The sequence below is a fragment of the Colossoma macropomum genome, unplaced genomic scaffold (assembly GCF_904425465.1).
Source record: "Colossoma macropomum unplaced genomic scaffold, Colossoma_macropomum, whole genome shotgun sequence".
NCBI lineage: Eukaryota > Metazoa > Chordata > Actinopteri > Characiformes > Serrasalmidae > Colossoma > Colossoma macropomum.
In genome coordinates this window covers 16,527,594-16,554,660 of record NW_023494804.1, presented here as the reverse complement: position 1 = coordinate 16,554,660, position 27,067 = coordinate 16,527,594, and the positions used below count along the sequence as shown (strand labels likewise).

The 27,067-nt window shown below is 38.3% G+C and overlaps 1 protein-coding gene across 1 annotated transcript in view; it reads right to left on the bottom strand.

Moving 5' to 3' along the window:
* Nucleotides 1-4,119: 4,119 nt before the first annotated feature.
* The window catches only part of gfra2b (GDNF family receptor alpha 2b), a 94,961-nt gene continuing 72,013 nt past the window's right edge, over nt 4,120-27,067 (bottom strand). Inside the window, exons 5-9 of the mRNA XM_036595873.1 lie at nt 21,068-21,177; nt 18,462-18,602; nt 16,146-16,333; nt 8,692-8,742; nt 4,120-4,757 (exon numbers count right to left, since the gene is read on the bottom strand). Coding sequence (XP_036451766.1) covers nt 4,605-4,757; nt 8,692-8,742; nt 16,146-16,333; nt 18,462-18,602; nt 21,068-21,177 — 643 coding nt within the window. The 3' untranslated portion in view covers nt 4,120-4,604. The remainder of the gene's footprint in view (nt 4,758-8,691; nt 8,743-16,145; nt 16,334-18,461; nt 18,603-21,067; nt 21,178-27,067) is intronic.

Sequence of the window (27,067 nt, the reverse complement as noted above, 5' to 3'; positions counted from 1 at the left end):
CCAACAGTATGTTAGCAGTAAGTGAATGCTATCCAGCCATTATAGAGTAAACATGGACATTTGAAGACATTCTGTATGTTTTATTTGAAGCTTGCAGCAAACAGTAGCATATCTTTGATCTTGTATTAGTTTCAGAGTGACTCTTTCAGTACTGTTCAATTCCTAACAATTAACCGACACCTGAGACTACGTCTCATATTCACAGTCAGTGACATATCTAGCTTCCAGAAGGCCTAGGGTGACCTTTTGAGACCTTTTGTCTCATTGCAGATCAGTGCATGATTGGTCGATTCCTCTGTCACTTCCTAATTATGTTGGTAGTTAATCTAATGTGTAAGGCCTTCAGTGCAGCTCCTGAAGTTCTAACCAATGGGAGAGCTTGCTCAGCTTTATCTGCCTAGATGCCACAGAGAGAGGAGAACCCTGATTGGATATTTTTTTGTTGGGAATTTCAGATTTTCACCCTTTTGTTTTTAACCAAAACTTAACAATGAACTAAGAGTACTACTACACTACTTAATGAGTTTACATGCAAGTATAAATACAAAGTAAAGACTGCAGTGTTTTTAAATTTCCAGAAGTCATTATCATTAATAATTAATGTGAAAACCTAGCAGGTTCTAAGCATTCCCACTTTTTAAGCCTAGATTTTGTCCAAACTATAGCTTTTAGAATATTTAAGCAAATACCAAAGACAACAAATATATGTCCATGTTCATAGCTAACAGTGTTTGATACAGTGTCAGAAACCATATAATCAAGTCTATTATAGGTTATTGAGCAACCATACACGGTTCGAAACGAGTGTGCACCTTGCTAATTGGCGTACATAAGCTTCCATTACTTGTTAGCTACATTAGCCTCATAGCTCCAGTGCTAAAGGTAGTGAAGCGCGCTTCAGGCACCAAACATGTCTCAGCTGATTGACTGCATTTTGGATAAAAGGGAATATGTGTAAATTTGATTTATATATATATATATATTATATCATAGCTATTGGAATAAGATTTCATATCTCCAAAATACTAACTTTGTAGGAAAAATACAAAAAATATCTTTCAGTGTAAATTAATTTAAGTGAGATTTTATTCTACATCATTTTGGCCCAATTCTGTCGGTCTGTTGATAAAGAAATTTGACAAACTGTAAACAACAGCTGGCATTTTCAGCATTGTTCCAAAAGTGATGATTATATATATATATATATATGTGTGTGTGTGTGTACAATATATAGATCATATGCAAACGTTTGTGCGCACATGGAAAAATTCTGTGTTGTTGTTGATTTTTTTGAGTGTAAATATGTTACACATCCTCTACAGAGACACACTTCTGCATTTTAATGCACAATTACTGTTTCTTATGGACGTCCAGAGAGGCCATGAGATGTTTCTCTACATTATCTCAAGATAACAAAGTTGAGTAATGAGTAAACTGTCTTGTGATCTCAAGAAATTAGTTAACTATCTTGTGATCTCAAGATGGCAAAGTTTTCTCAAAATAATGAGTTTACTATCTTGTGATCTCAAGATAATGAAGGTGTTATCTTGAGATAATGAGTTAATTATCTTGTGATCTCAAAATAACAAAGTGTAGTTTATTTAACAATGTTATAAATTGAGATAATGAGTTAATTATCTTGTGATCTCAAGATAACAAAGTTGTAGCTTATTTAACAAAGTTGTTATCTTGAGATAACAAGTTAACTATCTTGTAATCTCAGGATAAGGAAGTTATCTTGAGATAACGAGTTAACGACCCTGTGATCTCAAGATAACAATCCAGAAAGTTATAGCAAGAGTTCATGGCATCTCTGAACTAGTTTATATTCTGAATTCAACACATTGAGGGAAAAATAGAAAACATTAAATGTGGCCTGTTCAAAAGTTATGTCACGTTTTATGTTTTGTGCTTTATTTTTCTCCAATACATTAAACTCAGTATGTAAAACTAGGCAGTAAAATTTCCAGAAACATGTCATATTCAAGTGTGTTCTCTGTAGAGGATGTGTTAAGTTATTTTAACCCACTTAGAAACGTAAAGTCACAGGGGGTGTCCACATTTTTGCACTTGACCGCATGTTGAAAACTTCACCACTCATTCATCACCAACATTACTAGGATATTTTATTTTTATTTAGACTTAGACAAATATTTCTGACACATTCTTGAGTCTCTGCCATCCCCCACCTTCTGTTTGAAAGCAGCACAGAAGAACCAAAACCTTTTTCTTTTTTCTTTTTTTGTTCTTTTTGTTTCAGTCACTGGAGCTGTTTCTTTCTGTCCGTCTGAAATAATCTCTGTCAGTCCTGCCCTGGCCCCGACGCTGCGAGTGGTACAGTCTGAAACCATTACATAAGAGAGAGAAACAAAGCAAAGACAAAAAAGTAAGGCCACACGATAGATTGCACACTATAAAACACTAACAATTTACTCTTTTGGCAAACGGCGCTTTGTTCAGCTCGTCCCTGGAGTGCTTTCCCGTGTACGTAACCCAAGTCTCTTGGGGAACCGAAAGAAAGAGGAAAAAAATTACACATAATAACAGCCTAAAGGAGCGATATTGGCACTGACAGCTCTCTGCTGCGATAGGTTTGACACGGCTTTCGCCTTTTTGTTCTCACTCAGGGTCTCCCTGCTGCTAGCACTCTCGCTTTATTCGTAGATAAAACATTGTAAAAGCATTTCACTTATCTCAACTGAGAACATGTTTTTTTTCCTCACCAGCGAGAGTCGAAGTGATGCGTGTGCCAAACTTTCATTTTAAAAATGTGCATCGAAGTGATTTCAACCTTCTCTTTATGTTTCGTCGCTGTCGTAACAAAACCTCCTATCTAGAAAATATTAACTTTACAAGAAAACCTTAATGTACCCTTGATGTGTGTAACTTTAAATTGGTACACTTTTCAAAATAAAAGTTCCCAAATGGCTCTTGGCTTGGATGCACAATTCTACACTCTTAAAAAGAAAGGCTTCAAAAAGGGCTCTTTTGGAGTGGATGGTTTTTTAGAGAACCATTTTTTCTTTGTAAATGTGAGGTCAAACTTCTTAAAATTTAAAAAGCTTTGCAGACAATGTAATGGTTCTAGGAAGAACCCTTCAATTGACATGCACTCTTTAAAAAAAGGTGCAAATAATTCTTTGCACAGTGCCATAGAAGAACCATGTTTGGTTCTCTAAAGAACCTTTAAATTAATAGTTCTTTGATATGTGATGATATGTGAACCTCCTCATTATTTATATTTAAGAACGCTTAAATTGGTACCGAACTTTTACTGATATTTGAAGGTACTTTAAACCTTTAAAAGGTATTTTCACACTTACAAATCTCTTTTTCAAATATGGCTTCAAAAGTGGCTCCACATGATGTAAAAGTTCTTGGACGAACCCTTAGATTAGTACACACTCCCAAAGATAAAGTTTTTCGAGCAATTCTATAGAAGAACCACTTTTTCAGATATGATTTTAAAGTTTAAAGAACCTCAACATGATGTAAAGGTTCTAGGGAGGACCCATAAATTGGTGTAGAACCATTACATTTACCGAGTGTTCAATGGCATCTCTCAAAGAACCCTCTGTGGCACCTTTTCAATGTACAATCACTTTGGTTCCCCAAAGAACCTTTCAATAAATGGAAACATTTTTGAAAATGTCATAATCATGTAAACATCATAATATGATGCTCTTTATCCCTTTTAAAATGTTCTTCATACTGACGAATCTCTCAAAACCATTTTTCAAAGAAGTAACCAAAAGTGGTTCTTCTATGGTGTCGCCCAAAGAACACTTTGTGGCATCTTTATGTTTAAGGGTGTCATTGGTTTGGAGCCTTTATATTTTGTGAAGGTTCTTTAAAAACTATTGTTCAGTGTGGAAACATCTCATTTACAAAAATAGGTTCTTTATGGAACTAAAAGTGATTCTTCTATGACATAGCTCCCAAGAACCCGTTTTGGCACCTTTATTTTTGAGAGTGTTTTATTGGTCCACTTGTCGTGAAATGTTCATACAATGTTGAGCTGCATTGAAAAATCTGAGGTTTTGATACGACAGAGAAGATTTCATAGTTGACAAAAAATACAGGGGGACATCATTTTGTTGTTTTTTTTTTTTACATCGTATCCATAAATGAAAGCTGTTTATGTTCAGTGTGGTGCTGCTCTACTGGATGCTAATATACAGAAGGAGATCCGTTTATGCAGTCCAGTGCTGAGGCCATCTGTATTTGAATGTCTCGTCCTTCAAAAAACAGGCCATTTCTTCTTGACATGAAGATGAAAGGTTTGTTGGTTGGACCTCTGTGATCTCCATTTCTAGCCCAAGAAACGTCAGGCTAATCAGTATCTGGCCTTCCCAAAGCTCCCTCTGATGAGTTTGCGATGCTGCGCTGACGGTCATGGGTGCTTCCTCGTACTGTAGGATGACATTTTTGCAGTTGTTGCTTCTGGCCGCTGTTTGAACGTGTTTGAGATGGACTGTGAGACATATTCACACACTTAAAGAAGAGAGAGAGGGATCAATGTCACTTTTCAAGTCTTTTCATCAAGGTCTTGGGGGGGAGGGGTCCGTCAGATTGTTCTTGGCATTGTAGACTTCAGGTTGTATTTACAGGGCCTGACTGACTAGCGTAATGGACAGGATCACGGTTACTGCAGAGATGCTGGCTGGAGATGCTGACGACTGCCTGGCTCTGTTGTTCTCCGACTGGTGGGAGTCCATGGAGTCGATGGAGCCGTCCATGTTGGGGTCCAGCATGCTCTGTAAAATAAGAATGTACTGTAAGTAAAATCACTAGTCGGTTACTTCTTACATTTCAGCATGAGAAGGCTAACAATTCAGGAAAAAAGCTGATATTTATTTATTTATATACCTGGTAACACTTTCTATGAATGTCACATTTGTAAGCATCTATAAACACATTCATAACATGTTATAATGCATTCATAAGCCATCATAAACATGGCTATAAATATTTATAAAATTGCATACCACAATATAGCCTTGCTTATTATGCATTCTGAATTGTTAACCTAATGCATTATAAGTACTGTTCATAACAAATTATAAGAGCTCATAAGTTGTCTTTGTCTGCTCTGAGTAAAGTGAAGCGTACTGTACTAAAGCCTCCTCCAGTGTTAAGAGTGAGGCTTCAAGTTGAAGTATTTACTGAGGAATTTACTGAAACACTAAAACATTCACAGTAAAGCACATTACAGGCTTCAAATGTCAGAGTTTAAACTAGAGCTGCCATCAGTGTTTTACCCAATATGGGAAAGTCAGTGTACACCACCGTTAGCTTGGCAATAATTTAACACTGCATATCCAATAGAATGCTAGCAGAAATTAGCATTACTGTACTGTAGTGTAGTGATGATACAGAGTGAAGGTTTCTAGCGCTTGACGTTAGAACCAGTGAGGGAACAAATTACAAGGACAGCACTCCATCTCACAGTAACTTCATGCTCAGTGTGATGTCAGAGGGGGTTTAGGGCAGGGGCTCATAGGTACTTGGTTTGCTGTGATGTAATGTAACATTTAAATTGAGAGCGCTGGTTAAGAAAAGCACATAATAGCAATAATTCTAGGCTGGACAGCTTGTTTGGAGCATTAGAATAATCAGGTCTGAAGCCCCGTAGATGCAACCCTAACAGCACCAGCGGTGAGAAATAAAATACTGGAAATCCCAGGGCGTAAATAAACTTTATATTTGTCTTTACGCTCTCAAAGCTGGGACTGACCTCTTTGGCACTGACAGTGTAACATGTTATTAACACAACTTATGATGCATTATATTAACAATTCATAATGTATAATAAGCATGGCTATAAAGTGTAATACAGTGTAATTCATTTTTATAAATATTTATAACCATGTTTATAATGCCTTATGAATGCATTATAACATGTTATAAATGTGTTTATAGATGCTTACAAACATGACATTCAAAGAAAGTGTTACCAGTTAATTTCATAACAGAACTGTGGCTGTGAATGTTCTGTGAGTAAGTAAGGATAGTACACTTTGCTTCTCCAAAACAAAACATGAGTGAGATGTGTACCAACAGTGACTGGAAGGTGTTGGTATACTGTAATGGTAATGCCCCTGCTTTCTATGCTGTAGTCTAAGGTTTAAGATGGTAGTTGTGTTAAATGAACATGTAGTATCCCTAAAAGCAAGGGGATAGTGGACCACTGTAGACCCACTGATGGCAGAGCTGGCGGTCCACTGGCATTTTGCTCATTTTTTTCCGAGCAGCTCACCGGTGTTTAAGCAGAGTATTAGACAAAATTCCACATATCATCACTCATTTTCCACTCACAGTCCAATTTACTCATTTTTCTATCCTTCCTTTCTTTATTTATACTTTGCAAATTAGTTTATAATTACATAATTTTAATCTATCACAGTATCAGCAACAACATTTTCTATAAAATCATTTTATATTGGGCCTAGTCATTATTTTTTTTCTCTCTCTCTTGTTTGTAATATTTGTAATTTGTAATAAAAGTATGTAATAAAAATGCATTTAAAATCTGTTTGAGGAGATTAAATACTAGTTAGAGCTTGTATGCAGGACAATAATCTGAAGGTGGACCCGCAGTGGCAAACAGTCAGCAGGGTGCGGACTGATAGATGCTCACTATCTTGGTTGTTGTAACTTACAACACAAACAAACACACAAACAATCTGGTGAAACTTGGTTGATTATCAACAGCATAAGTTTTACATTTAACAGAGAAGTTTGATTTAACCCTATTAACCCTTTATCTTTATATGCAACTAAACATCTTGTCTTACATTTTGTTTAATTATTTCGTTCACAGAAACTCTTTGAAACAAGTGGAGAATCTTGTGTAGCCTCTTTCTGTAGACCTTCTGAGGAGGGGTCGGAATTGACTGATATTTTTAATTACAATAATCAAATAAAGTATTTTTCCACATAACTCTTTCATCAGATTAACTAGGACACTATTGTGTGAAATATTGTGACTCTGTGTTGTGCTGCTAGCGAGCAACGAGGGGTGAAAGAGGAGGGGCGAGAACCCCCTGCTGCGTACACTTACTAATTTCCACCTGTTTGGGAAGTGCCTCAGTCGAACTGTGCACTTTTCACTCATGCTGAATATACTTTAATGGAAATGTGTATGATTTGTAAAATGGCAATGGGTTTCTCGTCTTTGTAGGTGAGCAAGCAAATTAACATTTATAAAAGTGTTGTTATTTTGTTTAAATGCTGTGTGTTTATTGTGTCAGTCATGCAGGATTGTTTGATATAAAGAAAGCTGTAGTTGTCCATTTTATCTCAGCACAGTTGTGTTTGTGGAGGGGTGTGAATAGTTTTCACTGCAGTGGTTTCTCACCCCTTTCTATTCACCCCTCAGCTGTCCATTGTGTAAAAATTTCATCATAATTGAACCAATAGAAACGGCCCAAAATGACCAAAATGACAAAACTCTTTTACTGCCGTGTTGTGGCTGCACAGCAGAATTTGATTTTTAGATAAAAAATTAAATAATCCTCTTTTACAGTAAAATAAAGCTTTACTGATTGTTCTAATACAGTTTCAACAATAAATGGTCTTAAACGCTGGAATTAATGTAGAACTGCTAATTCACTTTAACCAGACTGCTGCTCACTATAGCAACGCAGACAAAAATCTCGCATAGCTAGTAGCTAAAGAAACGGCAAAGAGAGAAATTTAAGACAGATATAAATCATTTATAGACAAATGGACTTTGCATTTATCACTTCAGCTTTTTTGCCAAAAAACGTTTAATCTGCAACAAGAAACTGTCAAACACTAAAAAGCATTGCTGAAGTCGCTTCTCATTCGCCATCTTCTTGTCTGAATTCTCCCATTCCACCTTAAATACTGCAGCAGTTACATTCTGGCACATCAGGCACCATTTAAGGTGGAACAGGAAAATTCGAACAAGAAGCTGGCGAATGAGAAGCGACTTCAGCCTCATAAAAAGTCAAACGTTGAGAGACATTTTACAAGAAACTATTCTACTTTTATGGAAAGGTTTCCTGCTCGAAAAGCGGCTATAGCTAAGCTAAAGCTTAGAGCAGAACAAAGTAAATATGTGCATTTACTTACATTGTTTTTTTAAGCCTATACTAGCATAGTAGCACATACTGAGACATATTTACAGCCAAGACGGTAAAATGAATATAAAATGTTGTGGCTCCCAAGCTGGTTTGATTTTTGTTGAAAGGACAAAATGGCTCTTCCTAACATTTGGGTTGTGACCTCTGCACTATCCACTGACTTATATTAAAAGTTAAGAACATTTTTTGTCTTCTCCTGTAAAGGTGCTATTTTGGTGATGCATGTTTTTCTTTGGGCAGCGATGATCTACAACCCCCTTGATCACCAAATCTGCTGCTTACAATTCAATTCAGATGGACCTAATATGGTTATGTAAACTGTAATCTGATGAGTAGACTAGACTAGTGTGATGGGCTGAGTTTGTGGTCTTCAGAAGCTTTTCCACTCCTCGCTCCACACAGGTGTTCTTCTCTGTGTTTTTTAGCTGAGCCCCCCAGAGCCCCAGGCTCTCTGACTCGGCATTTCTGCTTTGCTGGAGCTCCCAGCACGCCTGAGGTAATCACAGCTCTGCAGCTGGAAATGAGCAAAAACCAGTTGAACTGAATGTGGCTCTTTGAGGACCAGAGCTTTCAGCCTTACCTCGTCTGCACATTCGAAACTGTTGGAGGGAGAACACTTCTGACCACCGTCCTGTGAGAACACAGACATACAAACATGTTTAGAGTCTACACTCACTGCAAAAAATGATATATTGGCAAGTCGAATTGTCTTAAATTTAGTCAGTATATCTAATATTCCTCATTTTAAGATTGCTGTAAACTAAAAAGATTATTTAACTTATTTCTCAACATGTTTACTTGTTATGACTAATTATGAGTATTGGTAGATAAATATATCTACCAATACTTACAACCCAAATGCATATATCTACCAATATTTATAATCCAAAAGCGTATATCCACGAATACTTACAACCCAAATGCATATATCCAGCAATATGTACAACCCAAATGCATATATCTAGCAATACCTATAACCTAAGTGCATATATCCACCATTACATCTAACTCAAATGACTATATGCACCACTGCTTACAACTCAGATACATATATCCACATAACTAAACACCAACAGAAAAAAAAACTGTTGCATGGACAACAGAAACAACAGTTCCTCACAGAAGAGTAAACATGGAAGAGTTCATAGCCTCCTATAATTACTGCAGGCACATATGAAGCCAGCCCAAACATTGCTGGGGTCCTTGGAAAGTATATTGTCACGTTCCAACCACAGTGCTTCACAACACAGTCCAGTAAGTGGTGGCAATGCACCTGATAACACCAACAAAATCCAGTAAAAGAAGAAGAACAACCCGGGTCCTTTCACCATCCTAACAGGAAGTCAGGAGGCAGCCGCTACACTGAGGTGAATACAAAACAAACATGCTAATGCTAGCTCTTAGATAGCTTTTTTTTAGGGGGAGTCTAGTTCTTCAAAGTACAGTTACCATGGAAATGGGTGTAGTGGAACCATAGAAATAGGTGTAGCATAACCATGGAAATAGGTGTAGTGTAACCATGGAAATGGGCGTAGTGTAGCCCCTGAAATAGGTGTAGTGTAACCATGGAAATGGGCGTAGTGTAGCCCCTGAAATAGGTGTAGTGTAACCATGGAAATAGGTGTAGTGTAACCATGGAAATAGGTGTAGTGTAGCCGCTGAAAGAGGTGTAGCATAACCATGGAAATGGTAGTGTAACCATGAAAATGGTTCAAATTGTTTTTAAGATTCTAGAAACATTTAATCTTGTGGGTTCAAACTTTTTTGTCTGGCGCTGTTTATGTATATTACAGAAAAGTGAAATGTGGTGTAGGAACAGCAGCTTGTGAAATCCCTGAATCCACCAAAAAGCTGCTTAGATACAGCAAGAAAGCCGAAGCAAGCTGTTTCTTACCAGCGCTGACCGAGAGCGTGAATCAGAAATATAATGCCTAGGAAGTTCCTTCACTTTAGACTGGCAGTAGATCTGCTCCGCGCTTTTGAGCTCCGTCTGCATGAAAAGCAATTTATTAGCTAATCCTTGTTTTTAAGCGGCTTCGGCTCAGACGTACAGCATTGAGTGCGGCTTTTTGTTTTTTTGTCAGCCACGTCGAGCTCTGAGGGCTTGTTTCTTGGCAGTATAATAATCTCTGTGTATGAAAGCAACAAAATTACCAAAAATGCCAAAGATTATCGGCAGAGTCACACACGATGTGACCGCTTTAATTTGAGTTTCTGGCATTAGTACTTAGAGGTGCTTTAAAGTCTATCTCAGAGTGCTTCATCTGTGGCCTTTTGATTGCTTCCTGCACTTCTGAGCTGAGAAGCTTTCACCTCCACAATGCTGAGCGAGTGAACATCCACCTACCCGCTCCACTTCTGACGCGCAATCTCACTCATTCCGTAAAAAGTGCTGTGGCATTTTACGGCAGAAAAACATCTATAAAGTGGATAGTTTTTTTATGCATTGGCAGTATTATGATGTTAATTCATGAAGAGAGAGGCGGAGGTAAAAGCTGCCGTTACGAGCAGCGAGTTGCGCCGTAGAGATATCTGAGCAGAATATTGATGACTCATGCATAATATTTCACATTTTTCGCTCTATTCATGAGCTTTGCTTCCCCCAGAGGATGCACACCTTCCCATCTGAAAATGGATTCGGATGCACAAACATGAATCTGCTTTTAAATATTATCTAAACATCATGTTCTTCCCAGATGGCAACATTTCACTCCACAAAAGAAAATGCCATATCGTTATATATCGTTATAGCCGTAGTTTGGGTGAATTATGAACCTGCAGACTGGTCCAGATCGGGGACAGGTGAGCAGAGAAACGTTCCCTCATTCAGTTAATAGACAGAATGATAGATAGACAAACATGTGCTGCTGCTATTGGTTTGGGTTTGATTGTAACTCCTGCAGCACCAGGCTGATATTTCACTCACATGTTGGACCCCATACACTGATAGAAATAAAGGTTCTGTGCGGGTACGTTTTTCATTCATCAAGGTTCAAACAATGTAAATGTTCCCTCAAGGTACAACAGTGGTTTTCAGGTCCAATTGTGAACCATAAATAAGTTTTTCCCTGGTGAGAAGTATGTATTTGTACCTTTTCATAACCTATTGTTTTAAAACAGAACAATAAAATAAAGAGCATGGAGACGAGACGGGGTGCGTGGAGTCACTACAGCTTAGAAAATATAATATCAATGGATTATGATAGTTATGTTCCCTGACTAAAGGCACTGGGATGTATCCTTGAAGGTACCACCCCAGACAAGAGAGGTACTGGCCCAGTGACAGTTTAGGACCTTTGTAAACAGGGTTCAAACAGGGTTTAATGTTCAAACATTATCTTTTCAAGGAATGTTGGACCAAATAAGGTTTTAAGAAAATGCTTAAAACAAGCTTCGTATACTAGTTTGTGCTAATCTTAGATAACGATAAAGATACTCGATCAAATTAGATCGATTAATCCGCTTAAATCCATCCACAAGGCCTCAGACTGATAAAAAATGTACTGCTTTTAAAATATTAAGATATTTTACAGCATCTTTTTGTATATCAAGAAATCTAGTAAGTTAAATGTTCTCACTATCTTGCCAGATGATTTAGCTTTGATTCAAGAACTTTTTTTTGACTTGTTTTTAGTTTTCTTCTTCAGTGACACTGATTTAAACATAAAATGCAGCTTGATGTGCTTCACAACATAATGTAATAAAACTGTAATACAGTAAAAACAATAACAAAAGTAGCATAACTAAGAAATAAGAATAAAACAGAAAAAACATAACAAAATGGATTGTTATTATAAATAGAGCACAATCAAAATAAGACAAAGTAGCTGTAAATGCCTGATAAATATCTTTCCTCATCAAGATGTTCCCACCCTTAATATGTTATAGACATAATGATTTTTAACAGTGTGGTTCAGTTGCACCATTACAAATAGTTAAAAAAGTTTGTTGTCTAGTTTATAGTATTAAGTCTGCACTGTTTAGGCGGTTATTGCAATTAAAATAATCAAATGAAAATATGAAAAGTGATTCCAAACTTTTGAATGTTGGTGTATATATTTTTTCAAATTTTTATCTTAATTGTCACTCTGCAGAACAGCAGAAGCTTACACACACACACACACACACACACACACTTTCTAAGCCGCTTATCCTTCTGGGTCATAGGGGGAGCTGGAACCTATCCCAGCGGTCTTTGGGCAGAAGGCAGGATACACCCTGGACAGGTCGCCAGTCCATCGCAGGGCAGACAGACAGACATACACATTCACACCTAGGGGCTATTTAGCATGTCCAATTGGCCTGACTGCATGTCCTTGGACTGTGGGACAAAACCCACACAGACACAGGGAGAACTTGCAAACTCCACACAGAAAGGACCCTGGATGCCCGGCCAGAAATCATCAAAGTGGATAGGAACCAGGGGTCACCATGACTACAACACAAATATAGACATTTTATTTACTATCCAAAACCACCAGTGTCCTGCAGGTGTCCTTTCACTACTAATGTATTTTTAAAAACATGTTGTTAGGCCAGGGCGGCACGGTGGCACAGTGGGTAGCGCTGTCGCCTCACAGCAAGAAGGGCCTGGGTTCAATTCCCAGCCAGGCGGCCAGGGTCCTTTCTGTGTGGAGTTTGCATGTTCTCCCCGTGTCTGCATGGATTTCCTCCCACGGTCCAAAAATATGCAGTCAGGCCAATTGGACATGCTGAATTGCCCCTAGGTGTGACTGTGTCTGTCTGCCCTGCGATGGACTGGCGACCTGTCCAGGGTGTATCCTGCCTTCCGCCCAATGACAGCTGGGATAGGTTCCAGCACCCCACCGTGACCCAGAAGCATAAGCGGTTTAGATGATGTATGTATGTATGTTTTTAGGCCAAACTATCGTAAAACAGTGTCTCAGTCATCAGGCAGAACAGCATTTCACACCAAACCAATATGAATGACTCTACATAATGGTTAAGTTTACATCTTAGCCATTAATTTGTGGATTTTTAATGAAATTTCAGTGGAATTCCCCATTGATGTCCTCATAAGGTAACATTTCTCAAATATCACTTTCATCCACTGAAGCAGAAATCTCCAGAGCTTTGTCCATCATGGACAGGCAAAGCGGATCATCCATAAATCTATATGAGCTTATCTGCAGGTGATTCAGGTGCTGAAACAGTCCCACTGAGCCCAGCAGTGAAGACGTCTACAAACACACATTCTGTGAACTGAATTATGAGCTCAGTTTACGGCATCTTAGTGCAGTTTTGACTGGATCACCTGGTTTATTCCAGCATTATGGTCTTTGCTTTCACTTCACTTGGTGGAACTGTTTTGGATGTGTGCATGTTTCTTAGCAGGTGTCTAATTTTCTCTTTTATGCTTTTACCACACAGACATGCATTCAGGGCTGTTCACAAGGCTGTTTAAGAGAGAAGAAAGAAAATATGCCACTTTTCTCCCAAAATGACTGATTATGTAAAAAACAGCGGTACACAGAAAATTTCTCAGCCAATAATGTGAAGTAGCAAGTAAAGGACTGGACTTCTTCAGAAAATTAATACATTTATTAGTAGATGAATTGGCTGTGTAATACAAAAGGGGAAATGGTTTTAGAGCTCAAGTGACCCAAATAAGTAACATTATGTACAGCATTAATCAAAAGTTTGGATGCCTCTGATTAAATGTATGATTTTCATGATCTTAATCTGTCTGCATGCTGATTTAATGCCCAGGCTTACCTAATTCAGGGCCTCTGATTAACCTTTTTTCCTTTTCCTTTAAAGATATTTGTTTACTTAGGCTCCACCCACCCATCAATCATCTTGATTTCTGGATATCAACTGGATTTATTCAAAACATCAGTTCTGATGCTGATTGGTGGCTGTATCAGGTGCATTTGACTGGGAAGTTAGAACCTGGGATCTCATTTATCCAAGCATGCATAGAGCATGTTCTATGTCTGTGCATAAAACCCAGTAGTATGCACTAGATAAATGGTTTCAGATGTGTGTATGAACAGCTGTATAAAGTGAATGATGATAAATCCTACACTGCTCTGCTCCATCACAGCCAGGCTTATTTACATAAAGAAACACCCACAAAAAGCCATATAAGGTTAAAAAAAGTCCCCTGTGTCCCATAAAGCAAATGAAAAGCTGAAACTTTAGTTTTTCAAAAAATAGAACTTTCCGTTTCACATATAAAACTTAGATATGAACATTTAAGAACTTGTAAGAATTCAATTTGAACATGCAACATTTTTTCATAATAATTATTAAATCATTTTAGTTCCGATATGTTTATTTTTGACAATTCAGTTAGAGCTGACTGAATTTGTGAATTGAGTTAGAACTGAACATAATGCTAGAACATGCTAGAACATAATTGTAAGTAAATCTGAATTTTGAATGTTAGAAATTAATCATTTTTAACATTGTAAATCTATTTCTAGTACAATCTCATTTCCAAAAAAGTTGGGACGCTGTGCAGAATGTAAATAAAAACAGGATGCAATGATGTGCAAATCATGTAAACCAATACTACAAAGACAACATATCAAATGCTGAAACTCAGAAATTGTATTGTTTTGTATGCCCATTTTGAATTTCATGTACTGTAGATGATGAAAAGCATAATTCTTTGCTATTCTATGTTGAGAAACATTATTCTTGAACTGTTGCACTGTTTGCCCATGCAGTCTTTCACAGAGTGGTGAACCCCTCCTCATCTTTACTTCTGAAAGACTCAGCCTCTCTGAGATGCTCATTTTATACCCAATCTTGTTACTGACCTGTTGCCAATCAACCACCAGGTGTTTTTTTAGCATTACACAACTTTACCAGCCTTTTGTTGACCTCGTCCCAACCTTTTTGGAACGTGTTGTTGGCATCAAATTGAAAATGGGTGTATATTTTTTTAAAAACAATACAATTTCTCAGTTTCAACATTTGATATGTTGTCTTTATATTATTTTCAATTAAATATAGGTTTTAAATGATTTGCACATCACTGAATTTTGTTTTTATTTACATTTTGCACAGTGTCCCAACTTTTTTGGAAATGGGGTTGTAATATTTTACTTCTTTACATTGAATTTCTGATTTCTGATATAAAAATGTCTAACAGCTCAAATGTTCATGGGGAGCCCCTCTCTACATCATCACAGTCAATCTGTAGATGTTCCTTAAAAATTATTTCACTTTACCTTTACTATGAAGCTGAATCAGCTCTCATCTGTGTCACCCGTTTGCTCCTCATCTATATGCTGTACCAGATTTGAAGCGTTTTTTAGATTTAGATTGTTGAGAAACATTGATTTTATTCAGTTAAACTATTTTTATTTTACTTTTTATTGTACTTCTTGTTTTTCTCCTTATTATTAGTAGTAATAGTTGTAGTTTATGGTGATTGCATGGGACACAAGTCCCCCCTGGGGAAAGACCACCTGCCTGCTATGGTATACCAGGTGGTTGCTAGGTGATTGCTAGGGTGTTGCAATGTGGTTGCTTTCATATCCCAGGTGATCACTAGGGTTTTGCTAGGTGATTGTTAGGGTTTTGAAAAGTGGTTGCTTTAGTATCCCAGTTGATTGCTAGGATGTTGCTAGGTGGTTGCTATGGTATACCCAGGTGGTTGCTAGGCTGTTGCTATGGTTGCCTACATGGTAAATAGGGTGTTGCTAATGGACTGGTATCAACATGACATAAGTTGGTGCACAAATTTTTGCACCTCTTTCATTTCAATTTGAAAAAATTGTCATTTAACCATGATTGTATAAAAACTATGTCCAATCAAAAAGCTGTTTACAAGCTGCAACAAGCAACCTCGTTCCTGAACAGACAGAACATTCCGGTGTTGGAATGGTGTCGATATCTCAAAAACTGTGGGACGAGTTAGCAGTAGAAGAAGAAGAGGAGGAATACACTATTGGATCACTAATTAGTTATTAAGGTTGAGCCAGGTATGCTAAATGAGGAAAAAGTGTGCAGGACTGGGATTGGGAAGCCCTGGTTTAGAGATCTGGGTGAGTTACTGACCTTTAGGTTTGCACAGGTGGAGAAGACACATGCGCTGTCCACAGGTTTGATGTCATTGGAGCTGATGACAGGTTTGGTGATGATGGCGGGCTGCAGGTTGGGTCGCTCTGACGGAAACGCAGACTGAGACTCAGTGATGGGGAGGAAACCAGCGTCAGCTCCGTAACCAAACGCCTGGATAGCATTTCCTACACATGAAAGACCAAACAAGGTTAATGATGCACTGATGGACAAATAAATGCATAGTTGGATGGATGAATGGATGGAAGAAAAGACTGATCGATATATTTGTAAATGGATAGATATGCAGATGGATGGATGGATGAGTTGATTGATTGATAGATGGATAGATTTATAGCTAAACAGATAGATATGCAGATAGATGAGCGGGTAGTTGGATGGATAGACTTGTGGAAATATATGCAGATAGGTAAATAGGTTGACATATGGATGGATGAATAGATTTATAAGATGAGTAGACCTACAGATGGATAGACAGACAGTTGCTGTTGCAACAAAACCTCGTATCTCAAAATGGTCCCTTTCCAGAAGAAGGAAAAAATGCTCTTTACTTTAATGTACGTTAATGGAACGAGATTACATAAATCATTTGGTCCATTTCTATCGGTCCATTTAGTACTGCTGCTGTTTTCCAATTATGTAAAAAATAAATAAATAAATAAATAAACGTGAATACAAGAGGATTTTTTATATGACAACAGTATTTAATTATTTCTTTTTTTATATAACTTTTCCACGCTCAAGGTCTCTCATATAATCGATGATAGAACATGTTGGAGCAGACAAGAAACAGAAGAAGCAAGTATTAGAGTGAGAAAGATAAACAAGCAGACTAACATTCAACAGAAAAAGAGAGTAAGACATGCATGCAAAGGATGCAAACAGAGATGGCACAGCAGCACCAGGACAAGGCTCACAAAGAGTAAGAGAACACTTTTTTAAAAGGCCCATATTCTGTATTTGTCTTACATAATATGGACAAAAGTATTGAGATCCCTACACATTACACCTACAGGAGCATTTATGACATCCCTCTCTAAATCCATAGGCACTAATATGGAGTTGGTCCGCCCTTTGCAGCTATAACAGCTTCCACTCTTCTGGGAAGCTTTCTACAAGATTTTGGAGTGTGTCTGTGGTCCATGCATCCAGAAGACTATTTGTGAGGTCTTTACACTACTCCCTCCTGACGCTCGGCCATGGAAATCCATTTTGTAATGCTCATGATGTGCAGTTCTTTTGCTGATGTTGCTTCCAGAGGCAGTTTGGAACTCTTTAGTGAGTGATTCAACAGAGGATAGGCACTGTGCTCTTCAGTACTCAGAAGCCCCACTCTGTGAGTTTGCGTGATCTACCTCTTCGTGGCTGAGCTGTTGTTGCTCCTAGACGCTTCCATTTCACAAGTAATAGCATATACAGTCGACAGGGGCAGATCTAGCAGGACAGAAATTTCACAAACTGACTTGTGGCAGAGGTGGCATCCTATGACAGTGCCATGTTTAAAGCCACTGAGCTCTTCAGTACGACTCATTCTACTGCTAGTGTTTGTTTATCAAGACTGCAAGGCTATGTGCTTAATTTTATACAACTGTTAGTAATGAGGATGTTGGAAACACCTGAACTCAATAATTAGGAGGGCTGTCCACATACTTTTGTCCATATAGTGTTTTTTTCTCATTACGAATATCCCACTTATGAGATTTGTTTGAGTTTATGTACCAAAACCAGTCATGCTTAATTATTACGTAATCAATTTTCCAACCTCTTTTTATCTTTTAGAATTGAACAGGCTTTGTCAATAAGACTGATGTATGTAAACAAGCTCTGTTCTGATTGGCTGTGCCTCATTCATGCAGCAGTCCATTCTGAAACACTTCTTATAACTTCTTATAGCATGAATGGGTGGAGCTAAACTAGTCTGAATAAGTGTATATATGGAAATATTATTTAGAACACTGAAACATGAATTCAAAACAGGCTGTTTTTGCAGCAGGATGATATGGACTGGTAAGTGAAGGGCTATTTATTAAAACTTTACCAGTATTTACATATTACATCAAACTATTCAGTTTCCAGGATGCGGGCCCTTTAAGGATCTGAAGGATGAGATGAGAGTTTAGAAGCTGAAAAGTGAAAGTCTGCAAAGGGGAATAGGCAGTTTGAGGGCTGAGTGTAATGGAAGATGGGACTTTTCTCATTACTGTGTTATTTAGCTTGATTTAGTGTGGTTGTTTGTTCAGCGGCGTGTGTCGTGAGGTGATCGTGTGAGAATTCGCCGCATCAACCCGAACTCACTCAGACATGCGTTCTCCCTGAAGTCTCGCAGGAAAGCCTCACACTCCGTCTCTTGGTTACCACTGCCGCGGCAGCTGCACCACGGAGAGATGGTGATGTTGGTGTGGTTCGCGTCAACGTAGTTTGGGGTCACATCCGAACCTGAAAGGACCAGACACAAGCTCATGATTGTACATGTCATTTTGATTTAGTGTGACTGAACTGATGGCTGGTCTAAGGCCCAGTCCCATTTCTTATTTTTACCCCTTGTTTTTGAGTGTCTCCTTGCCCCTTGGAACTGAGTTACAGGGGGTAGTGGTTGAAATCTTCCCTATGAAATGGCACCCTCAAATAAAAAAGAACATCACTTCATTAACAGGCTATTAGCGGTGCTCTGTAGGTGACCCTGCCAGTCTGCAGTGATAGCAGAGGAGGGTAAATTTCAGCCTCAACCTCACTGCTGATCTTTAGTTACATTTAGGGAATCATATGCCTTCAAAGAGGGGCAATTATTTATTATCTTCCACCCCTAATTCTTCAGTGATATAAAGCTAAAGTCAGCTATTCAGCAGCTTCTCGTTCAGTTTTTTTTGTTTCACTTTAAATGGAGCAGCAGTTACATTCTGCTGGACTATTTAAGGTGGAACGGGAAATCTTGCTAGCTAGCTACTGGGACAGTTGCATACTACTAGCGATTTTTATGCTTGTTATGAAGGAAAGGACCATGAAACATTGAACATTACATTAAACACTGACATTAAACTAAGATAATACAGTAGTTATTGTTATTTTTAACGGAAAAAAAATACTTAGATTTGTGGGTTTCTTTGGTTTCACTTGCGCAGCCACCTTGCCAGTTTTTCTTTTTTATGTTATAACACTGTTATATTGGAGTGAGCCTCTGAAAAAACTCAGTTTGCAGGGCCATGTAGCCCTCACACTACGTCCTACCCATCTATCTCAACAAAACGATCTGCCAATGGAATAAGACCCTACCATAAGATAAAATTACTTAAAACAAGTGAAATTGTCTATAAATAAGTCATATTATCTTGTAATATTCTTACAATAATCTCATAATTATAAAAATTAGATATATGGACTACATTTAAGATTGTTATATTAAGGCAGGTTAGACAAATCTTCACTGCAAAAATAATATCTTCGCAAGTGAAAACATCTCAAATCTGATAATAATTAATGTAATATTTCTCATTATGAGACTGTTGTTATTAAAGTTCTTTCTAGACATGTTACTTGTTTTAAGAAATTTTATCTAAATAAAGTGCTGATAAATGCTAAGATTATAAATTGTTGCAGTGTTGTTCTGAGCTCCAGTGTTGTTTAAAGCAGTTTTACACCGTCTCTCTGCCAATGTAGTACATCAGCAAAGACATGTTTGATGTCAGAGGTTTGTTTCTTTAGTTTTAGTACTTGAGCTAAGAAGCTAATGTAGCCAGTATGGAAACAATTCACATTTCAAGATGACCACTGCTGTTTTTAGGTAAGGTACTCTACTTGGACCTGAAGCTCAGAGACTCAAGACTCTACTTGGACTTCAAGCTCAGAGACTCAAGACTCTACTTGAACTTAAACCACAGAGATTCGAGGCTCTACTTGGACTTGAACCTTAAAGACTCAAGTCTCTACTTGTACCTAAACCTCAGAGACTTGAGGCTCTACTTAAACTTGCACCTCAGAGACTTGAGACTCTACTTGGACTTGGACTTTAAAGACTCGAGAATCTATTTGAACCTCAGAGACTTGAGACTCTCTGACTGACCTAGAGACTTGAGACTCTACTTGAACTGGACCTTAGAGACTTGAGACCTACTAAACTGCACTCAGAGACTTGAGACTCTACTTGGACTTGGACTTTAAAGACTCGAGAATCTATTTGAACCTCAAAACTTGAGACTCTACTTGGACCTGGACCTTAGAGACTTGAGACTCTGCTTGGACCTGGACCTCAAAGACTCAAGACTGTGCTTGGACTTGAACCTCAGACACTTTAGACTCTACTTGGACATGAACCTCAGAGACTCTAGACTCTACTTGAATTTAAACCTCAGAGACTCAAGACTCTACTTGAACTTAAACCTCAGAGATTCGAGACTCTACTTGGACATGAACCTCAGAGACTCTAGACTTGAATTTAAACCTCAGAGACTCAAGACTCTACTTGGACTTGGACCTCAGAGACTTGAGACTCTACTTGGACTTGAACCTCAGAGAATCTAGAACTGACTTGGGTACCAAACATATTTCGATTGATTGACTGCACATGAGATAAGGGGTAAATTTTGTAATTTTGTAAACTTGATCTCCAAAGTAGGTTGGAGAAAACCTGTTCTGATCCTTAAAGCTTTGAAAGGTTTAATTATGAAGAATCCAAATTCCTGCATTATGTAATAAACTTCATTCTAGCGGGCATCACGCTTAATCAGGAGGCTCAATGTTTTACTCGGTTCTTCTTATTTGATCATTGATAATGAGGCTTGTTCATAAGCCTGAAATCACTATGTGGCTAAAAGGAGGCCAGATAATAATCAGCTCCTCAGTCAGCTCTTTAAAGCGATGTAGAAAAGTTAATCTGTAGAGTCAAAAACACGTCTGTAATCACTCACCAATGAGTCCGACGTAAGACACCAGGCAGCCGTGGTAGTTGTCGTTGGGGCAGCTTGTTATTGAGTGTGGAGTCGTCTGGCAGTTCATGTGGAAATCTGCCAGTCTGGATCTAAAACAAAAGAACAAACAAACCAATAAATAAATAAATAAATAAATGTAAACAGACTTTTAGCACCAAATTGAGATAAATCCATAAATAATCCATCATTTCCCATCTCTTTTTATATAAGCACCACATCTGTCTTCAATAAATCACATGCAATTTTTCATATAATGCATTATGATATCACTGAACGATATCTCTCTCTCTCTCTCTGCCCCTCTATTTCTCTCCTTTCTTGTTCCTTTTTATATTTCTTTTTTTATTCTCTCACTGCCCCCCACTTCTGTCTTTCTTTCTTCTCTCTGTCTTTCTCTCTCTCTCTCTCTCTCTTCCCCTCCCCCACTCTCCCTTTCTCTCTTTTGCACTCTGCACCCCCCCTTTTCTTTCTTTAGCTCTTTTCTCTCTATCTGTTTTTTCTGTTTACTTTCTCTCTCTTTGTCTCCCTTTCTCTTTTCTCTCACACTCTTACTCTTTTATCGCTTCCCTTTTTCTCTCTGTTTCTCTCTCTCTTTCTGTCTCCTTTCTCTTTGTCTTCTTTCTTTCTTCTTTTTTCCTCTCTCTCTCTCTCTCTCTCTCTCTCTCCCTCTCTCTCTCTCTCTCTCTCTCTCTCTCTCAGCGTTTTTTTCCAACCTTGTGTCCAACAGTAGCACATTGGGTGGAGCCTGGGTAGATCTGTTATTTGTATTTTGTGAAACTGCATATATTAGAATCATTTATTAATTTATCTGCCACTAAATTTGTTTATATGATTAAAAATGCTGATTCTTCTCAACAGTGCTGTATATAATCCTGTAGCTGCTATATCTGCTCCTGTTGGCCTTCTGGTCAGAGCTGAAGATCAAACAGAGAGGGACTCCATCTGCGCTTTTGCTGCAGGAGACGCTCTCTGACCCTCTGAGTGCTCCGAGGATGCAGCTCTTCACCACCAGGCCATTTTCTGTTTGACTGCATGCGCTCTCTCACTAACCCCACCAATCTGCCTCAAACACACACTCATTCGGGCACAGGCTGCGGTCACTTCACAGCATCCAGCTTCAGGCCTGAAGGAGTAAAGAACCCTCTAACGTCTGTAGCATCACATTAATTTTTTACAGTAGATATCAGAGTGCTATCACAGGGGACACTGAGCGTATAATGAGGGTGCTGTATAGATAAAAACTATAATATGTACTGTAAGGAACTTTGAGTCTTTATGTTATCAAAAGCAACAAAGTATAACAAGCAGTATCAAAAATTACAAAGCCTGTTTATGGCTAGCCTTTCTGTCACGGCTAGTGGAGACTGTTAAAAAAGGGGGGCAACTCCATATTAATGGCCATGGTTGTGGAATGGGATGTCCAGCAATATCATATAAGTATGATAGTCAGGTGTATACATACTTACATAGTTTTTCATAACTTGTGGCCTCAATATAGCAATTAGTGGCCTCAATATAGTAATTAGTGACCTCAATATAGTAATTTGTGGCTTTAATATAGCAATTAGTGGCCTCTATATGGTCATTTGTGGCCTCAATATATTAATTTGTGGCCTCAATATAGCAATTAGAGGCCTAAATATACTAATTAGTCACCTTAATATTGTAATTAGTGGCCTCAATATATTAATTGGTGGCCTCAAAAAATTAATTTGTGGCCTCAATATATTAATTCGTGGCTTCAGTATATTAGTTTTGGTCTCAATATAGTAATTTGTGGCTTCAATATAGTAATTTGTGGCCTCAACATATTACTTTGTGGCCTCAATATAATAGTTTGTGGCCTCAATATAGTAATTTGTGGCCTCAATATATGAATTTGTGGCCTCAATATAGTAATTAGTGGCCTCAGTATATTAATTTGTGGTCTCAATATAGCAATTAGTGGACTCAATATAGCAATTAGAGGCCTCAATATAGTAATTTGTGGTCTCGATATAGTAATTAGTGGCCTGAACATATTAATATGTGGCCTTAATTTATTAATTTGTGGCATCAATATAGTAATTAGTGGCCAAAATATTGTAATTAGTAGCCTCAATATATTAATTAAATGCCTCAAAATATTAGTTTTTCTCAGCTGCTTGGACACTTTTGTCCATTCAGAACTCATGTTTTCAGAACAGTTAACACATAAAACTAAACAGAGGTTCGCCAACCACAACACGCTTTATCAAAACACTAAATTCAGGACACAAAAGTACTGATAATCAGGAGTGTTAACCCATCAGAACTGTGTTAAAATATTATGTGGCAGGTCTTTAATAGTTTGCCCATAAAAAAACAACATGCCTAGCAATGATTAGAAGTAGCAGATCACAAAAGCCATGGCCTTTAGCAGCAGACCTCAGGCTGTGTTTGTGTGTATCTTCACGCGTGGTTTCCTGTCTCAGTGTTCCAGACCTGGCTGTGGTTGCCAGCTCCAGCCTTATCCCTCCCTATTGGGTGTCCATGCCCCTGAACAAAGAGTGGTGTTAATGGCACGCTTTTCTGGCACGGGCAGAAAAGGTCATCCTTTCTGCTCGGCCGTATTGAGATGGAAATGGATGTTCCTCTGCACTGTTTGCGGCCGCCGCTTCATCCCCCGATAAATCCGCCGCTGACTCACACAGGGGGGCGCGGAAAGGTGCGAGAAAATCATCAATTAGGGAGCGGCAGCTGATCAGACGGAGCTTTCTGAGGCGCGACTCTGAAGGCTCTATGGATTATTAGCTTCCGCTGGATGAATTCTCTTTTCCCGCGGAGCTGAAGCATGTCAGATAGATCTCAGAAATGCAGTGGCAATTTCGCCGAAGAGACTGGGAAATATTCAAGTGCCGTGCACAACACGCTCATCTACGGCTGCATTTTAAGTGCTAGATGGAGAGCCTCGCTTGCTCTGTTATTTTGCCATCTTGCCTACGTGACCATGAATGTAACAGCGCTGCAAATCAGTCCGCCTGACCCCAAACCGTCAGTCTGTTCCTCATAATATTACACGCACATGCTGCAAAAGCTCAAGCTCTATTGCTGGTTTAATAACCCAGGGGAGATCATGGTGGGCACATTAGTATGTATGAATTTTTAAGTGAAAAACACTCACACAAGCAAACAAATAAGCCAATACATTCATAATTACGTTCGATTACAAGCCTGGGGTCAGTTAACGATATATATTATGAGATACTGGTGAATGCACAGACTTCCAGCAATTGATTACAGGGCGTTTGACATAATAAAGACTGAGCTGGGAGCAGGAAACACGGTAAACAATGCTACAAAAGCTCTTTTGCTTGCAACCGAGTTTTTAAATGCCTTAATTAACAAATCCCACAGCACCGAGGATGATTTACATGGTTAATTAAGCTGTTGGAGGCTCCGGTGTTTCTAAGCTGATGGTGGCAAAAGGGGTCAATGTGTTAAACACACAAAATCAGCACTAATACAACCTCTGGCTCCAACAGTGCTGATATGCTAACCTCGCTAAATGCATACGGCTAACCTGAAATCCCTCAGAAAGCAGTCGCTCAGTATCTCTCCTGAAGGTGTGGAAGAAAGCCACACAAGGGGGGGTCAATCAGGGTTAATCAGGTTCTCTTGTCAATAGAGAAAAGGGGCTTATAGTAAATTAATTGTGGAAAAACGTGCACCAGCTTTCATTTTTTGCACAGGGTTTGCTGAATAATTCATAGCAGATACCAGTGGGGAACTGTCAGGGCCTTCTAGGCCTTCCGAGAAGGCCTGATGATTTATGTGAAATAAAAGAAATATGAAATTAAAGAACTGTTAATATCATTTAAAATAATCATGTTTGTTGTATTTAATGTCTGTAACTGATGTAGTAATACTCTTATTCCAATGTTAAGTTTTGGCTGGAAACAAAAAGGTTAAATCCATGAAATAGAAAACTATCCAATCAGGGTTGTTTTTTTCATGGTATCTAGGTAGATATAGCCAACTGAGCTCTCCTATTGGTTAGGACTTTAGGAGCTGGACTGAAGGCCTTACACGCTAGAATAACTACCCACATAATTAGGAAGTGACAGAGGAATGCTGTGATTTACAATAAGTGGGACCAGTTTTATGACAAAAACGTCGCTCTATATCAAATCTAGATATGTCACTGACTGTGAATATGAGTCGTAGTCTAAGCATGTTCCGGTTAGTTATTAGGAATGTTAAACAGCAGCGGACGTTCAAGATACACTGTAAAACTAATAGATGTAAGCTCAGATTTATTTTACTGTCTGTCACAAGCTTCAGATTAAACATACAGAATGACTTTTACAAGCCTCGAATGTTTGTTTTTAATCTAGAAAGGCCCAAAAACATTTATGTGCACTGCTAGCGCTAACATACTACTAGAAATCCCATAGGGCACTAGTAAAAATGAGCATAATTGTAAAGTTGGTAAAGTTTTTTGGCCTAGTTTTGACATTTATAGCCTAAGCTAAGGCTTAGCTCTAAAAGACATGTTTTGCCACAGCTAATAAGTCATAAAGGAGCAAAAAAGATGTTTCCTTCTTTCCCTTATGAAACAACTGGCATGGCAATTTTCTTGGAACTGTATGCTAACACCTATCGACCTATAACGTATAACCTGTATACTGCCCTCTGGTGTTGTGGAGAGGTAATCGCACTCTCCTTATTCTGCTTAGTGGAATGACGATCTGTGTGATCAGCATCACTCAAAGATGTGGGAGTCAGAGGAAAGGTACTGGTAACTAATAGAAATGCTTGTTTTTGGATTCTGTGTCGTTAATATCTGGCACAGCTGTCCTCATAACCAGTTTAGACAGTAACAGTTTTCTATTTAAGTGACACACGAAGTGCTACCATCAACGCATCAAGCAGAGTTATATAATATTTGTTTGAAATTAGCTGTTTCTGACTTCAAATCTAAATCATTCTGTCTTTGCTCTCACTCGCAGTTGAAGCTAACATTACTGAGAAAGAGTCTGACAGAAATACAGCTTAGCCAGTTATTTACTCTTCCTGATGAGGACTGAATATTACATAAACGCTGAGCGCTGCAGAATGGAAACTAGAGTCGTATGGAAGTGTTCACTCAGTAGTGGAGTGCGGGGAACAACCTAACATGAGGCACAGTTTAACACAGACCTTTTACTATGTTAAAGAAGGTCAAGCAGCATGAGCTTCTAGCCACATTACCACATTTCCTAGCCGCAGTCTTCCGCCAAAATTCTGAGCGATTGGTCAGTGTTTTAAAGAGATCTGTGCCAAAGAGTGTTTTCAGGGCATGTAAGTCATTTTTCTCAACACAGGTTTTTTTGGTTACTAAGCTGTTTGTGTGAATCACAAAATTCAACCTTATATTACTTTAATCACCATCTTGTTTCCTACAGCACTGTTTCGAAGCAACTGACAAGCTTACAGTAGGTGCTAGTTGGGCTTAAATACAGCCTCCGTACTGCACGGTCACTTCTTCCACAGCGTTACAGCTAAAACACCTTTAGTAAACAAAGACAAATAAAGATTTTTTTTTCTTTTTGTTCCAGATGTTTACACAGATTTAAGATGAAAAATAGAAAACCTCTGAAATCAGGGATTTTCTTTTACTTTATTAGCATCTTTCAGATGTCAGTATTTTGGTTTTAAATAAGTGTATTAATTAAATTGACATTAACATTTGGTAAAGCTGTAGTTATTTGAAAAACAGTGTTCATATTTTACTGATGTGTGATGTTTTTATTTGCTGTCCTTCACTGGACAAAACATATATCTGTCATTGTCTGACATACAGGCTCATATCAGTGTTCATATATAATGTGATGTGTGTGTGTATCTATTGAGTAATCTGTCTGTCTAATAATATATAATGCAGAATGATTGGACAATAGATCTGTGTCTTACAACATAGATTTATATTAAATTAACTTTGAACTGATTCATCAGACTTTTCTAGCAGGTGTTAAACTG